Here is a 16028-nt window from a genome sequence, read left to right on the forward strand (position 1 = left end):
ATTGGCAGGTGGATTCTTTACCACTAAGCCACTTGGAAACCAAGCCAGATGTCTACCCCAATGCTGGTGAGAGAGAACTGAGGTCTCAGGATCCCAAGAATGAAGGTGATGAGGACTTTGCAATTTCAGACCCTGTGGTTTATCACCTTCAGTATTTGGGTGGCCATTCACTTCTCCAGGGGATTTTCTGGACCCAGGAATCGAACCCAGGTCTCCTGCACTGCAGGCAGATTTTTTTTACCATCTGAGCCACTAGATTGAGGGCAAAAGGAGAAGCAGGTGGCAGAGGATGAGACGGTTAGATAGTATCACTGACAGTGAACATGCATTTGAGCAAACTTTCAGAGATAGTGAAGGACAGTGAAGCCTGGAGTGCTGCAGTCCATGGGGTCACAAAGAGTCGGACACAACTTAGTGACCGAAAAACAACAAAAAGGAGTCAAAAGTAATTAAGGTGAGCTTGGTCAATGAAGGCAGGTTAAAAGCAGAACTTTCAGCAAGCTGTTCCTTGAGCTAGTTTTTTTTTTTGCGGGGGGTGGGGGAGGGAATGGGGGGGGTGTGGGGATGGGGCATGCCCACAACATGTGGGATCTAAGTTCTCTGACCAAGGATGGAACTTGCTTGCACCCCCTGCATTGGAAGGGCACAGTCCTAACCACTGGACAGCCAAGGAAGTCCCTCCTTTAGCTACTACTCTGACAAGCTCAAGAATCTTGTTAGTCACCAGTTTCTGTTAATCCTATGTGGTTGCTTTTTTTTTTTTTTTAAACCAAATGGGGCAGGGTTTCCTGTTGGACCTGTTTTACCCATTTATCTTGCCACCCGAATGAGTCTCCAGCCTTAGCCAAGTGGAGGGCCTCTTCTCCTGGTGGAGCTGAGGTAAGGGTCCGCTCCTCTTGAACGGGATACTTCCAGTGACCAGGCATGCCGCAGAGACGCGTGAAGGCACGATCGACAGGGTGAGAAGGAGGTCAATAACTAACTACCCCTACCCAACTTTAGAGCTTCCCTGGTGGCTCAGAGGTTAAAGTGTCTGCCTGCAATGGGGGAGACCTGTGTTCGATCCCTGGGTCGGGAAGATCCCCTGGAGAAGGAAATGGCAACCCATGGACGGAGGAGCCTGGTGAGCTACAGTCCACGGGGGTCGCAAAGAGTCGGACACGACTGAGCGGCTTCACTTTCACCTTTCACCCAAGTTTATGCCTAAGAGGGGAGGGTTGGAAGGGGAGAGTCTTTGCCCCACAGGCTGCTGCTGCTGCTAAGTCGCTTCAGTCGTGTCCAACTCTGCGCGACCCCACAGACGGCAGCCCACCAGGCTCTGCTGCCGCTGGGATTCTCCAGGCAAGAACACTGGAGTGGGTTGCCATTTCCCTCTCCAATGCATGAAAGTGAAAATTGAAAGTGAAGTCGCTCAGTCGTGTCCGACTCTTAGCGACCCCATGGACTGCAGCCTACCAGGCTCCTCCGTCCATGGGATTTTCCAGGCAAGAGTACTGGAGTGGGGTGCCATTGCCTGCTCCGCCCCGCAGGCTATAAACAGGTAAACTAATGCTTGCATTTCTCGTCCCCTTGGCTCTGGAACTACAGCGCTCACAGGTCAGAGTGTTCACGATCCAACCTGATGCTGCCCTGCAGGGTGACCACACCTGTCTGAGGACAGGAAATGACACCCACAATGACCACTTAGGCGTCCCAGCACCCATCCCAAAGCGCGGTCGCGGTCAGCGGAAACCCTCCGCCAGTGATTGGCGGCTCCTCGGGGGAGCGCGCCCTCGAGCTGCTCCGCCGGGAACCTGGAGGCTGCGCTGATGCGCGCGCAGGTCCTCGGCGGTGGTGCGCGCGCAGCAGCCATTGTCGCACCCCCGCCCCTTCCCTGCCTGTGATTGGCGCCTTCATACGAAGGGGCGGGCCCTCAGGCGGCAGTGCTGGTACCGCGTCGCGTCAGTCTGGTGCGACCTCTGCCCGCCGGGAGGGTCGTCCTGTCTGCGCCCGAGTCACAGCCATGGCGGCCTCGCTTCTGCTGCGGCAAGGACGAGCCGGGGCGCTGAAGGTAAAGAGGGGCCAGACCGGCGGCCGGGAGCTCGCGGAGCGCCGGGAGACCATGGAGGGCGGGGCAAGGGCTGCGGCCCTGACGGTCACCTCCAGCCGTCCGGGGATGCAGCTGACTCCGCTTCCGGAGTCGGGGGTTGGGCCTGGGGTGGGGGTTCGGGAACCTGGCCAGGGGGGATCAGGAGTCAGGCCTAGGAGCGACGAGGGTCCCGGCGACCCCGGCCACCGTCCCCTCTGGACCCCGATCCCCAGGAGCCTCCGGTGTGCGGCCAGGCCACGGACAGGTGTAGAGGCCGCAGGTGTCCCGCGCGGAGCCCCTCCAGAAGCCTTGAGGACAGTGTCACTAACTGTTATTTAACCCTAGAGGAAATGAGGGAACTTTCAAGAACCTGGTTGACCTGGTAACTAGGCAGTCACTAAGAAGCCAGCTTAGGTTACCTCATCTGTGAAATGAAAAGGAGAAAGAACTTTCTCCATCTGGACAAAGCTAAGTCCACTTCACTATTTAAAATTAAAAATGACTCATGACAAAAGCAATAACTATTGTAATCGTCGCAAAATACAGATAATGGAGGGGGCATCTGTTGTGAGAGAGGCCGCTATTTTCCTTTTCATATCTTGGCCCAGTTCATTTTTCAAGCTTTCATGTATACATATACACAGTGTCAGACTTTATTTTCCGGGACTCCAAAATTACTGCAGATGGTGATTGCAGCCATGAAATTAAAACGCTTACTCCTTGGAAGGAAAGTTATGACCAACCTAGACAGCATATTAAAAAACAGAGACATTACTTTGTCAACAAAGGTCCGTCTAGTCAAGGCTATGGTTTTTCCAGTAGTCATGTATGGATGTGAGAGTTGGACTATAAAGAAAGCTGAGCGCCGAAGAATTGATGCTTTTGAACTGTGGTGTTGGAGAAGACTCTTGAGAGTCCCTTGGACTGCAAGGAGATCCAACCAGTCCATTCTAAAGGACATCAGTCCTGGGTGTTCATTGGAAGGACTGATATTGAAGCTGAAGCTCCAATCCTTTGGCCACCTGATGCGAAGAGCTGACTCATTGAAAAAGACCCTGATGCTGGGAAAGATTGAAGGCAGGAGGAGAAGGGGACGACAGAGGATGAGATGGTTGGATGGCATCACTGACTCAATGGACATGGGTTTAGGTAGACTCCGGGAGTTGGTGATGGACAGGGAGCCCTGGCGTGCTGCGGTTCATGGGGTCTCAAAGAGTCAGACATGATTGAGCGACTGAAGTGAACTGAACTGATGTCATAACCAGAAAAAGCCAAGGTTCACCTTCATGTGGGTACTGTAGGTGCCTGTGTTCTGTGTCCAGCACATAGTAGGCTTAGTGAGTATATACTGAGTGAATGAACACTCTGTGACGTGTTCACTTACAGTATATGGTAGACAGTTTTGAAGCAACTATTTTTCATCTTCAGTAGCATTTTTAATGGCTACATTGTGCTTCTGCTTTATATTCTAAACACAGGAAAACATTTTATGAAAAGAATCAAGTATTTTGTATATTGATGGGTAATTGGAGACTACAAAAAAGTATGCTTAGGAGAAAGTCAATTTGGAAGAAATACTCGAATGTTAGTAGTGACTGTCCTTGAATTCAGGTGTTTTTTGCTCACAGGTTTTTTGTATTTTCCAAACTTTCCATAATATATGTAGATGCTGAAAATTATAATAACCGTTAGAAATATGCCATATGAATTCACAGCATTTATATGTTGTAATAATACATAGTATTCATGCCGTAATAGAGGTTATAAATGCTGTTACTCTAAAATTTCTGTTGTTGTGCCATTCTTTTGTCAGACTGTGCTTCTGGAAGCAGGCGTGTTTCGAGGAGTTGCTCCTGCAGTTTCTCTCTCTGCAGAATCAGGAAAGAATGAAAAGGGATTACCACCGAACCCCAAGAAGCAGAGCCCACCAAAGAGTAAGGTTTTCATGGTCGTCATAAGTGAGAGAGAAGGCAGAGTGAATAAGTCAGCTTCCTAAAAATGATGCTTCATTTTTAAAGAGTGTCCAGATTACAATCAGACAGAAGATGTGTGACTAATTTTAGACCAAACACGGCAGTAACATCATAGCCTTTGACTCAGTGTGTAGCCCTGAACTGGTTCTCTGTATTTTCTAAACGTCAGACTCCACGGGTAGCAGTGGGATACAGAGTATGCAGGCTTTGTGGTATTTGATTGCTGTGCTCACGTGCTCCTGTGGGGTGGCTGTGACCCCCCCAGCCTGTTTTCCCTCCCTGACTGACTTTTTTCCGTGTCTCTGAAACTCGTCAGTGGTCTCCCAGGCTTTGCTTGGTCATAGCCAGGGACCGCAGGCATCTTTTTATGACTATGGAAAGGGAGTTAGGAGTAGGCTCCAATTCCATCAAGACTCCCTTAACGAAGTGTGGTTATCTGCTTGTAGCCCTTTCCATAGTCATTTTTACTTTACCGCCAGTTTTGACTGTTTCCCCTGAATCCAGTGTAGTACGTGCTCGTGGGGGGAAATAGGAAACGAAGCATTGTTGTTCAGTTACTCAGTCGAGTCCAACTCTCTCTGACCCCATGGACTGCAGCATACCAGGCTTCCCTGTCCTCCTCTGTCTCCTGGAGTTTGCTCAAACTCACCTCCATTGAGTCGGTGATGCCATCCAACCATCTCATCATCTGCCACCCCCTTCTCCTCCTGCCCTCAGTCTTTCCCAGCATCAGAGTATTTTCCAGTGAGTCGGCTCTTCACATCAGGTGGCCAAAATACTGGCGCTTCAACTTCAGCATCAGTCCTTCCAATGAATAGTCAGGGTTGATTTCCCTCAGGATTGACTGGTTTGATCCTTGCTGTCCAGGGGACTATTTAAGAGGCCCATTGCGTTTAGTCTTAACTGATGAAACCTCAGTTAACTCTTAGTATACATATACAATGTACAGTCTCTTTGTAAATCTTTGACTATGTGGGGTTTAGAATGATAGTTTGAGTTTGTCTTATTTTCATCAAAATATTATTTCCTTAGTTTGAGTGTTTGAAAGTGTGTAGATGCTATTGTCCCCTCTTCATCTGCACACAAAAACACAGGTAGGTTATAAAATATTGGTGTGTTGTTGAGAGAGCCTTCAGCTGCCTTTCACATGCCATCCAGCTTGGCTAAGGACACATACCCTCCCTGTGTGTCTGCGCGCTCATCTACTGGAGGCGCAAAATTAAACAGGAAGATTGTTGTTTGCTGTCCTACACCTGCCACATTTTTAAAGCCCATGTTCTTTTTCAATTTTCATCTACACATTTTAAAATAGCCGTCTTAAACGTAGGGCTTCCCTGGTGGCTCAGTGGTAAAGAATCCGCCTGCAATGCAGGAGATGCGGGTTTGACTGTGGAGTCAATCCCTGGCTCAGGAAGACCCCCTGGAGACAGAAATGGCAGCCCACTCCAGTATTCTTGTCTGGGAAATCCCATGGACAGAGGAGCATGGCAGGCCACAATCCATGGGGCCACAAAAGAGTTGGACATGACTTAGTGACTAAACAGCAACAGTCTTCAACATGAAGTCTCTTTTTTTCCCCAAAGATCCCCTTTTTTAGAAATGTGCTTTTGTATGTGAATAGAAATGGAATGCTTCATCTTGTGATGGTTTTGGGTGCAGTTGTGAGAAAGGCATACCGAGCTGGGGGTTGGCCTTGGGCTCACGTAGCTTCTGCCTCTGGCCACGGCAAGCGCTGCAGGCCTCTGAGTCCCTCCGTGCTGAGCAGGGTCAGCGGGCCAGTCTTGCTAGGTCAGTGTGAGACTGATGACCTGTGTGATGTGTGTGTGCGGTCAGGTGGGAAGACAGCTTTTAGAGCTGTGCTGTCTTTAATGCTCTTTACACTTGTATTTCAGAACTTAAAAAGTAATTCCAATCCCTGCATGAAGGAAAAGAAATGCTGCTTCTAAGTCAGCATGTGCAGTCCTTAGTATTTCTCCTGAGGTGTCAGGGATCGGTGACTTGACATACAGAAGTGCCTTGGCCCGCCAGTGGCACATGGCTAGGTCAAAGCCTGTGCACTGGGGCCAGCTTTGGAAACTTGTGTGGGGCTTGCTGCAATGCTGACGGGGTCCTGAGCGCTCAGCCTTGGGGTCACGTCTAGTCCAGGGTCTGTGTCCAGGGTAAACACACTCGGCTCTCTCTCACCTGGGACACCAGCCCTTCGGAGCACAGGCTTCCTTCCTGGGAGAGCAGCCAGTATGGTGAACACAGACATCAGAACCTGGGGTCTGCCCGTGGATGCTCCCCTGCATAACCACCAGGCTCGCCAGCTTCAGTGTTCTGGTAAATTCCATCTCTAGGCTGAATTTGGCAACAACAGTAATAGACCATCAACTGCATAACTCCTGTGTCACCTTTTAAAGAATCTGTTGAGAAGCCAAAGTTAATTCCCTGCTTCAAGTCCCTATTTCAGTCTGAAAAGGGAGGAATCTGGAAGTGGGGATTTGGTATGCTTAATTCTGGCCAGCATCGCTGGCGCTGTTTAAGTGCTCCATGTGTTCCTCCTGGTCTGCAGCCCTGTGAATAGGTACTACCAACATCCCCGTGTTATAGATGAGAAAGTGGAGGAGGGGAGAGGCTCCTGAGCCACCGAGGGTCACACCGGGTCAGTAGTGGAGCCTGATTTGAGCCCCGGCAGTAAGATCCCCAGTCTGTATTTATAAGCAGTGTGTTGTCTTGCCTGTGGAAAAAAATCAATTCTTGTGTATTCATTAAAGCCAAAAAAAAAGCCCTTTACTATTTTCTTTAATAGTAAAAATCATGTGAAAAGAAGTTTTCGTTACCGTATAACAAAAAACTGTTTCGCATCCTGTTGAAATGTCCCTTTGTTTCTGAAATTAGTTTTGTGACCCACTGACAAGATGTGGAGCAGCTCATCTCATCTGTTTTGAACACCTAAGTCACCTTCGTTTTCAGTTAGGGTGCTACTAAAAAGCTGAAAGTCGAGCCCTCCTGTTGTTCAATGAGAAAAGATACTGAGGAGATTCAAGTGGAGAGGAGACAGAAGCCATAGGAGAGTGCTGTCTCTGCGCTGTGACTTGTGTCTGTAGACCTTTATTTATTGGGGCTGTGACAGTCTCTGAGGATTAGAACCCGTCCCCGAAAGTCCACCTCTCGTGCTGGGAGGGGTGGCTCTGGGACTGGTCTTATTTTAGGTGCTTTGTGTCTCGCATATTTGTCTTTCAAGGAAAGTCACACTCAAACTAGAACGCAGAGTATGCAGATGTCCGCCTTTAGAAACGCAAGAGGTTCATGAAAACGAGCAGGTAAAGTCATGCTTATGTTTAGAGCGAGCCCACTGTTGTGCACACATGGCTCTGTCTCCAGGCGCCAGGATCCCACACTGCCGAGAGCAGACGTGGTGTCCCCGCCGGCACTGGACAGGGGTCACTGGTGGCAGCTATAGTCATCGCAGCAGGCTTCCCTCCTAGTCACAGAGGATGCTGGGCCTGCGCTGCAGAGGGTCAGATGAAAGGCAGCTGTGTTACTGTGGTTTAGTCTATTAGCCTGTCTATGGGATTCTGCCAGTAACTAAGCCTGAATAGAAGATATTTTAAAGCATTCTTATTTCATATGGTAGACCAAAGTTTCCTTTTTCAAACAAAATAAACGATTTCATTTGAGATTTTCTTTTTTGCTTTCAATAGGTGATAAGTCTACTGTTTTAATAACTTACTTACATTAAAAAAAATCTTCATAATAAATTTTGAAAGAGTGAGGTATTATAATTAGATAGTAGCCTATCTAAAATAAGCCTTATTAGAAGTTAATTTTTTCACACTTGGAAAATGCATGCTCAGCATAAAAGTGGATCAGTGATAGAGGTGAGCAGGCTAGCAGGGTTTGGAGCCAATGTATGTTACACATGCCTTGTCAGAGCCTTTGTGCTGTTTCAGGTATGGTTTAGAAAGACAGAATGAGAGGGTTCGAGTGCATGTGCATGCATTTACCTTGATTTTATGTTTAATGTGATCCTGGGGCTCTGTGCTTGTTCTGTTCCTGCAGTCAGAATGCAGGTTCTGGGATGGTGCATGGCTGCAGATTCAGACAGGGCATGGAGGGGTTTAAACTCACCTGCGTCTCTGGCTGTTCAGTCGTATCCTCTTACACTCCCCATTGACCTCTCTCTGGCCCATTTCTGATTATTTCTCAGTTTTCTTTGATCATTTTATGTCATTCTGATGTATATATATGCATATACATATGTGTGTGTATATGTATATATGTGTGTCTGTGTGTATGTATATATACGTATATATATAGTCTGTGTATGTGTGTGTGTGTTTATATAGTCCCTGATCTCAGAAAACAATTAAGAGATTTTTTTTGGATACCAGTAAAATGGTAAAGTTAGAAATAGATTTTTTTCCACTTTAAAGAAGTGGTATACTTTTTAGTATAAAATAGTCTAGACTTGAAAAATAAATGCATTTAGAGTTTGCTCATCTGTGATATATTTTTTTAAAATTTTGCTTTAGACTTGAAAAGTAATTTTAATTTGTAAAAACTTGTTCTGTATTTTTCTTCTTATCTGTATGGTTAAAAAAGATTTATCACCAGAGACAATTGAGTGAAAATAGAACTAATGATAGTTCTGTGGGGTTTCGTTTTCTTTCCCAATTGACTCTACAACATCTAGGACTTACAGTACCACTTACTGTAACAGTTTAAGACTCACTGTTTCTAATGACACATCTGACACTAAGTTATTTTAGACCTTTTTGGTCTTGAAACAGTTTTGCTTGGCAGAAGAAACCCTTGAAGGACATGATTTTGTAGGACTCTTGTTCCTCTCAGGGCACCTTCGTTTGCCTCCCGGGATCCCCTGCCTCCCATCCCCCACTCTTAAACTCATGCATGTGCTTCCCCAGACCCAAACCAGACTCTCTTCTCTACTTTTGCTTTGTTCTTTTGTTTAAAAGGTCAAGTTCATGCAATATGGGTCATTTTTTAAATATTTGAGAGGCATCAATGTTTTTAGGGATTTGAGAAATGAGGCATTTCTAAAACTTCATCATCTGAAAATATCTTTATAATTTATCTTAAATTGAGATGAAATAGTAGTTTAAAAAATAATTATCATCAGGAAGCTCTCACTGTGGAAAATGGAGATAAGATTGTTACTTCTTCTATTGTTAAAAAAAATCCCATCTTAAAAAATCTTCAGCTATCAAGAAAGACATCTGCGATTTTTTTTTTTTAATTGTTCTCCTGTGTGGCTTGGCTTTCCCTTAAAAGTAGGTTTCCATGGAGCAGTTCATAAGATGATGATGTTGAAGATACTGTCAGTAACAAGGTGATATGTAATGAAATGTCTGTGACCTTGATGAATTCATACTGTTTTACTCAATATTAAAAATAATATTCCTCTTTATGCCATTTCCTAGATGTAGTGGAACCAAAGGAGAGGGGCCAGCAGCTCACCCCCCCAACAGCAGATGCGGTGTCCAAAACCTTATCTGCACCCACTTCCTCCCCATCAGTTGTAAGCCAAAGCAGGACGCTAGCGAGCCCTAACCCCGATGCCAGTGTGCTGCACACAGACCAAGGGCTTCCGAAGCTTTTGTCAAGAAAGACTTTGGTAGAGTTTCCTCAGAAAGTCGTGTCTCCATTCAGAAAACAGGGTTCAGATTCAGAAGCAGCCCAGTGGGGCAGGAGAGGGACGGATGATTCTTCTTCATCTTCATCTTCATCCAGCTCCTCCGATTCAGAGTCTGACGAGGAGGGCGACCGCTCAGGAGCAGGTCCTCAGGTGAAGAGCAAACGCAGGGGAGGGTCTCCCGTAGCAGAGGCCTCACGTTCCTCTGCAGATAGAACCCCCAAAACTGAGATATCAGCCAAAGAAAAGACAGTGTTGCAGCAGCCACACCTGGACCTTACCCCTGCAGGGAGGCCCCGCCAGGCAGAGAAAAAAGGGGCCTCCAGTCAGCACCTGGAGGACAGAAAGGGCCCCAAACCCAAAACTGCAGCGGCCAAGTCACATGCTGCGGTGGAGTCTATGAAGCAAAATGTAAAGGAGAAACAATCACAGAAGATATCTAGATCAAACAAAATAGACAAAGAAAGCCAAAAGCCACTTGAAGTTAAAAAAGTCTTGTCTGACCGTACAACGTGGGGATTGTCCACACATCCTGCTGGTGGCCCGGCGCCCACCCCATCAACGGGAACCAGAGCTGGAGGTCAGCCGCCAGCCCCTCCTCCTGAGGCCAGAGGGAGCCTTTTGGAGAAACAAGTACCAGAAGCAGATGGGGAGCTGGCTCTTCCCCTGTTCAAAACAGAAAAATTGGAAAAGCAGGCAGCAGAAGGAATCTTAAAGGCTGAGGAAGAGATTTTGGAAGATCAGCTACCCATGCAAAATTTGAAGCCAGCCCCTATTCAGAATAAAGATGTTCTGGACGAAAAGCCCACAGTCCTGAAGCTTGAGGAGAAGGGCGGGATCATGGAGGACTCTGCCGCTCAAGTGGAAGGCCAGGACCACACACAGGGTACACCTTGCCTTGGGGTTCAGCGCTCTTTCTGTCCTTTGGGTGGGGAGGTCAGGCTCTGAAGAATGGTGCGATGAAAAGAAGTGTCACGCTCCCTCAGGTTCCCTAGTAGGCCTGTGGCCTGTAGCACCGTCTCAGATAAGCTGGAGGGTGTATGTTAATTATGGGTAGAAATTCCTGAAACATTTCAGATTTATTTCACAATGAAAAAGTTTGCCCTTGGCGCTTCTGAGTGTTTCTTAACCAGTAGAACAGGCATTTGAACATCTTCATTCTTAATTTTGGAGGGTGTTGAACCTGCAGGGCACCTCATTGAGTGAGGGGTGGTGGGAGGGTTCTGTTAAACTCCCCAGGTGAAGTGCGGTGCTTACACTTGGAGAAATGGCCTTCAGGTGAGCTGAACAGGCCTTTGTGTTTAGCATCTTTATGCCTAAGGGGAAAAAAAGCTCACTTTAGGGATTGAAGCTGGACCTTAAGGCAGCCCTGAACTGCCGGAGTCTAGTTTACCCTGGATTGTCCTCTGATCCACCTGGAGAGCACAGCAGGCTGCTTTGTTTTTCTGTACTGAGTTTTTATGAATGGCTTTTTTGCTCCCCTAAATTTTTAAAGGAAAACTGTTTATTCCTCTTATTTTACCACTTTCTTGTGCATCTAACTTCTGTGTGCTTTAGGGGGACCACGGCAAAATGGGAAAGCAGGTCTCCAGTCTCAGGATCTGGCTCTTGAAATGCACCCATCGCTAACAGAGCCCGCTTCTTCCTGTCTGTGCTCATTTCTGTTTAAAGCCTCTCCCAGGCTAGTGTACGTTACCTGTAACTGTTGTGTCGCCTCACTCTGTTACACCATTGTGTGTTTCTTCCCTCCCCTTTCTCCCTCTTTCATGAACACCCGAAGCTGCAACCAGTGCCCGCCAGCCTCCTCCTGACCCAAAACCGCTTTCCTCCTGCTGCTGTAGTCACTCTGCTCTAGACTTGCCAAACCTTCAGGGTAACACAGAATTGGGAGTTTTCAGATGGCAGATCTTTTTGAAAACAATTTGACTCATTTTTGATGATTGTGTTATTTTTCCAACATTCTCTTTGCCCTCTGGAGGCTGAAGACGCTGCCCGGAGTGCAGCTGACTTTCAGGGCATGTCTGCAGGGGGTGACTGTAGCTCGCCCAACCCAGCCACCGGGCTCCTGTCCTGCCGGGGAGAGGTGGGGGATTCGATTCCCTCTGTCAGCACCCCCCCCACACACACACACACGGACTGTGAGGACTCACCTGCCTGAGCTGTCCCCACGAGAAGAGATGGGAAAGAGATCAGTTCTCTAAATAAGACATCGTTTGTTTTAACACAACTAAGAAAATGAAAAACATTTTGGTATGAAAATGAGAATTTTGGTGTGAATTCAAATAGTGGGAAACTGCAGTTACTCTTTTGCAGCATGAGTAGACGTGAACGGCGTCTGGACAACAGTAATTTCAGGCCGTGAGACCCCGTCCGGCATCAGCCATCACCCACACCCACTCCCTCGTGCCTTCCTCATGTCTCAGGGCACATCACAGGGAAGTGGGGTGTCTTTTGCTTCATCCACACACATGGTATTAAGATCAGCAATTGTGTAGGTGTGTGGGTTCTAATTCTTCTTTCTTCCACATAGAGAGTGAAGGCTAAGTACTTTTTAGTCTGAATCTAAAGTTTACCAACAGTTTCTTTTTGAAAAAGTTAAACAGCAAAAGTTCCACATCTCATTTCCAGTTCCCCTTAACTGTGTTATCATTAAAAACATTGGACTTTATCTGATTTTCTTGTATTTGGAGACTTAGAAGTCTTACTTAGTTGCCACTTTAAAATTTTCCTTCTGTAAATGTTTTTATTGCTGTTAGATTTTAATGGATCTCCTTTTTTTCTGCATCTTTAAATGACCTGCACATCCCTCCATAACTTCATGGCATTTTCAAAATTCTGAGAAGTCCAGGGTCTACACAAAGATGGAAAAGCATTATAAAAGCTATTCCACCTCCTACATGCTTAGTGTAAATTTTCATCGAGTTTCTTTATTTTGCTTTTGAAGATACTGTTGCTTTCTGGGCTTTTCTAAGTAGACAGTGTATTTATTACATGTGGGATTTATGAAGAATGCTTGATGTGTGAGAGAGAGAGAGAGCTGACCCATTCAGAAGCTCCCCACTTACACGGTGTTGTGTTTTCCCCGCAGAGTCTGCGTCGGCCGCTCCCACAGAGCCGTTTGACAACACCACCTACAAGAACCTTCAGCATCATGACTACAGCACATACACCTTCTTAGACCTAAACCTGGACCTCTCCAAGTTCAGGATGCCCCAGCCCTCTTCAGGACGGGAGTCCCCCCGCCACTGAGAGCCCAGTTTAAAGATTACCCTTTCTGTGTCTGTCTGCATTCTTGCCTGCAGTCCTCTCGGCAGTCACAAGACCCGGCATGTAGAATCCTAGCGAATAGTGAGTTAGCAGCACTCCTCTGATGGTTCAGTCTCCATGTGTTCAGAGACATCTGGTGCGGGGATTTCTCTCTAACGATAGAGTATGGCTCAGTGGACAGATCCACGCAATTAGAGAGTCGGAGGTGCCTTCCGTCTGTGTGGTTCCACTGTGCTGAGCCCCGGTCAGCTTGGTGTTCTCTGGTTCACCAGGGTGGAGTCGATGAGTGTAGCGGGCCTTCTGATAAGATCTAGTTCTTGATGAATCAGATATAGGAGTTGTCTACATTTTAACTAACTACTGCACTGCAGAGAAATTATAATAAATTATGGCATTTTATGATCAGATGGATCTGAATTCTTTTGTTCCATTGGATTAGGTATGTGATGTAGACTTGGGGAGTTGCAGAGCAGTGGGATTACAGACAGGCGAAAGTGGTACACGAGGTCCAGCAGCTTTGTTCTGGGTGGCCCGGCAAAATAAGCTTATTTATCCATGGAGGGTTTCTGGGATGGCCCAGTGATTTCCCATCCCTCAGGGTAATGTTACCCAGGCCAGGGGGCGTGCAAGTGGGAGCAGGCTCTGTGTGTCCCTCGGTGTCTGTCTGTCCCTCTGTGCGTCCCCAGGCCCCGTGGGACTCTGAGAAGTAACAGATCCAGCTGAGATCGTTGCTGAGAGAAGAGGCTGTGTCCGCCTGCCTGGGCCACGCGTCCCCTTGCAGCAGAACGCCTGTCCCCACACCAGGACGTTTCCTGGTTTGCCTGTTCTCATCCTTCCTTGCTTGCTTCTGTGCCCAAGCTTGTGGCCTTAGTTCATTTCAGTTCTGGTTCTTGGCCTCTAGTCAGTTTACAACAAACAGTACAGTGTGTTATAACTTCTGACTCACATTTCTATAATCCTGCTTTTCTTAAAATGAGTCCAAGTAAGGATACCAAGACTGAAAACATGGGGTTGAAAAGCTAGTATTGTGATGATCTGTCTCAGATTTCATTACCGCCCCGGAGGCTTAGCGACTCAACAAAGTTCTCTAATCACATTTTTCATTATAAGAGTACTAAGACCCATTACCAAAAGAAAGCAAATGGAACGTAGATTACCTGAAATCTCTGCTCACCCGACCATGGTTAACACAGAACAGGTTTCCCAGTACTCTGACCACATGATGTACATACAGCTTTCTATCCTGGGTGGTTTTTTTTTTTTTTCATTTAACAGCTTCTTACACTGTGGCCCATGGAGCCCCTGTGATGTGTGGGAGCGTGTGAAGGGCCGTGGTCTCTGATGCCAGAGTGCACTTCCCTGGGCTGTTAGTACCACAGAGAGTTGTGAAAGGTTGCTGCTGAGCCATGAAAGATGCTGGGATTCTTGGCCGCCAGAGGAGAGAAATTCAATCTGGGACCAGTGACGAGGCTTGATCACTCAGCGTTTTTGTGTAATAAAGTTTTATTAAGATATAAAAGAGATATAGAGAAAGCTTCTGACATAGACATCAGAAGGGGCAGAAAGAGTGCCCTCCTGCTGGTTTTCAGCAAGAAGCTATATACCTATCAGCAGGCTGCTGACTGGAGAAAGGAAATGACTCAAAACTCAGAGTGGCACCAGGCCCCTCACCCACAACCTGCATTTCGAGATAACACTGGCACAAGGTGAGTCATCCCAGGCCATAAAACAATTGACGTGAATCTTGAAGAAAGGCAAATTTCTAAGCAAGTACATAGTCTCATTAATACAGCCTAAGAACATTTCCATGAGTAAAACATACTGGTTTGTTGAGCCATTATCGGTTCTGAGTCTGAGGCAGAACCAACCTGAAGAAAGACAGTCTAAGGTAAATACAGAGTTCATTAACATAGCTTAAGAAAAACATTTCCGTAAGAAAAATGCACTGGTTAGCTCAAGGTTTGAGAAAAGTTCTGATGGAACCGGTTGTCATCATGGCAATAGAATTTTAAAAGAAACCTTTTAATTTTGTATACAGAAGGAAAAAAAAGTCTGACACTTGCAGTCTGTTTCCTGCACTTGGGGATGCATAGCCTTCCCGCCTGTTACCCTCTCAGTTGTAGTTCTGTTTGCATCAAAACAAGTCTGGATATATTTCAATCTGCATAATGTTTCCCCCTGGCTCTAACCCTCTGGAAAGTCTCTGGAGCCACGATAAATAGCACCAGGCCCAGCTCTGCATTCAGACCCCAGAACCTCCATCCGGGCGCTACGGCCCCAGGTACCCACCGAGCACAGCTCGCTGAGTTTGTGTAATTTCCCATGTTCTCTTTTTAAAAAGAGTGCTGCCAGAACGTCTGTGTGCATGTAACTCACTATTTATTTTCTGTTTTCTGAAGAGGAATTTCCAGAAACTGAGCTAATGAATTACAAGTGATTCACAAACGTGTATTGCTTTCATTTCTGTGAGATTTTTAAGTTGGCTTAATACGTTTGAGTTCAACAAGGTTTACCTCTTTTTTGTGGCTTTCGTGCCATGTCACCTGAACACTGGCATCTTCCTGGACGCTGGTTCTCTTAAACCTGTTAGGACACACACCCCAGGACTGCGGGAGGCTGTACAGAGACCTGCTCACTGTGGGTTCTGGCTCTGATGCTCACTGGCAGCTGGTTAATAACAGAAACCCAGCAGATGATCGTGTGGCTTTCCTGATCCTGCTTCCAAGCCTGGGCTCTGTGTTTCGATGGTTTCTGTTCTCCTCCAACCCAAGGTTGTTGGGAGTGGCTGGCCCCCAGCGCTGTCTGACCATGGTCCTGTACCTTGGGTGTAGAAGGCAGTCAAAGGCTTGTAAAATGACTGCTAACACGACAGTGCGCTACAGCCTGCAGGAAGGCTGTGTGAGGTAGAAACCACGCAAACCAAATCACTCCTAAACCTTATGGGGAGCGTGGGAAGAGTTTTTCCATAAATGGGCCAGATAGTAAATATTTTCGACTTTGCCACATACCATCAGTGTGGCTGTCATTTTTCTTCAACTCTTTGAAGATGTTAAAAAAACAAACCATTCTTGGTGTGGGCCTT

General features: G+C 46.8%; 1 protein-coding gene across 2 annotated transcripts; it reads left to right on the forward strand.

Moving 5' to 3' along the window:
- Positions 1–1845: 1845 nt before the first annotated feature.
- On the forward strand, positions 1846–13351 carry NDUFV3 (NADH:ubiquinone oxidoreductase subunit V3). 2 transcript variants are annotated; one of them, XM_055569752.1, is made up of 4 exons: positions 1846–2050; positions 3882–4002; positions 9468–10565; positions 12768–13351. In XM_055569752.1, the coding sequence occupies exons 1-4, from the start codon at positions 2003–2005 to the stop codon at positions 12926–12928; spliced, it is 1428 nt and encodes a 475-aa protein (XP_055425727.1). In that variant the 5' UTR covers positions 1846–2002; the 3' UTR covers positions 12929–13351. The 2 variants fall into 2 exon arrangements, with proteins under 2 accessions (XP_055425727.1, XP_055425728.1); XM_055569753.1 differs by lacking the exon at positions 9468–10565 and having other exon boundaries at positions 1879–2050.
- Positions 13352–16028: the final 2677 nt, after the last annotated feature.

This window comes from Bubalus kerabau, chromosome 2 (assembly GCF_029407905.1).
Source record: "Bubalus kerabau isolate K-KA32 ecotype Philippines breed swamp buffalo chromosome 2, PCC_UOA_SB_1v2, whole genome shotgun sequence".
In the NCBI taxonomy this organism is placed as follows: Eukaryota; Metazoa; Chordata; class Mammalia; order Artiodactyla; family Bovidae; genus Bubalus; species Bubalus kerabau.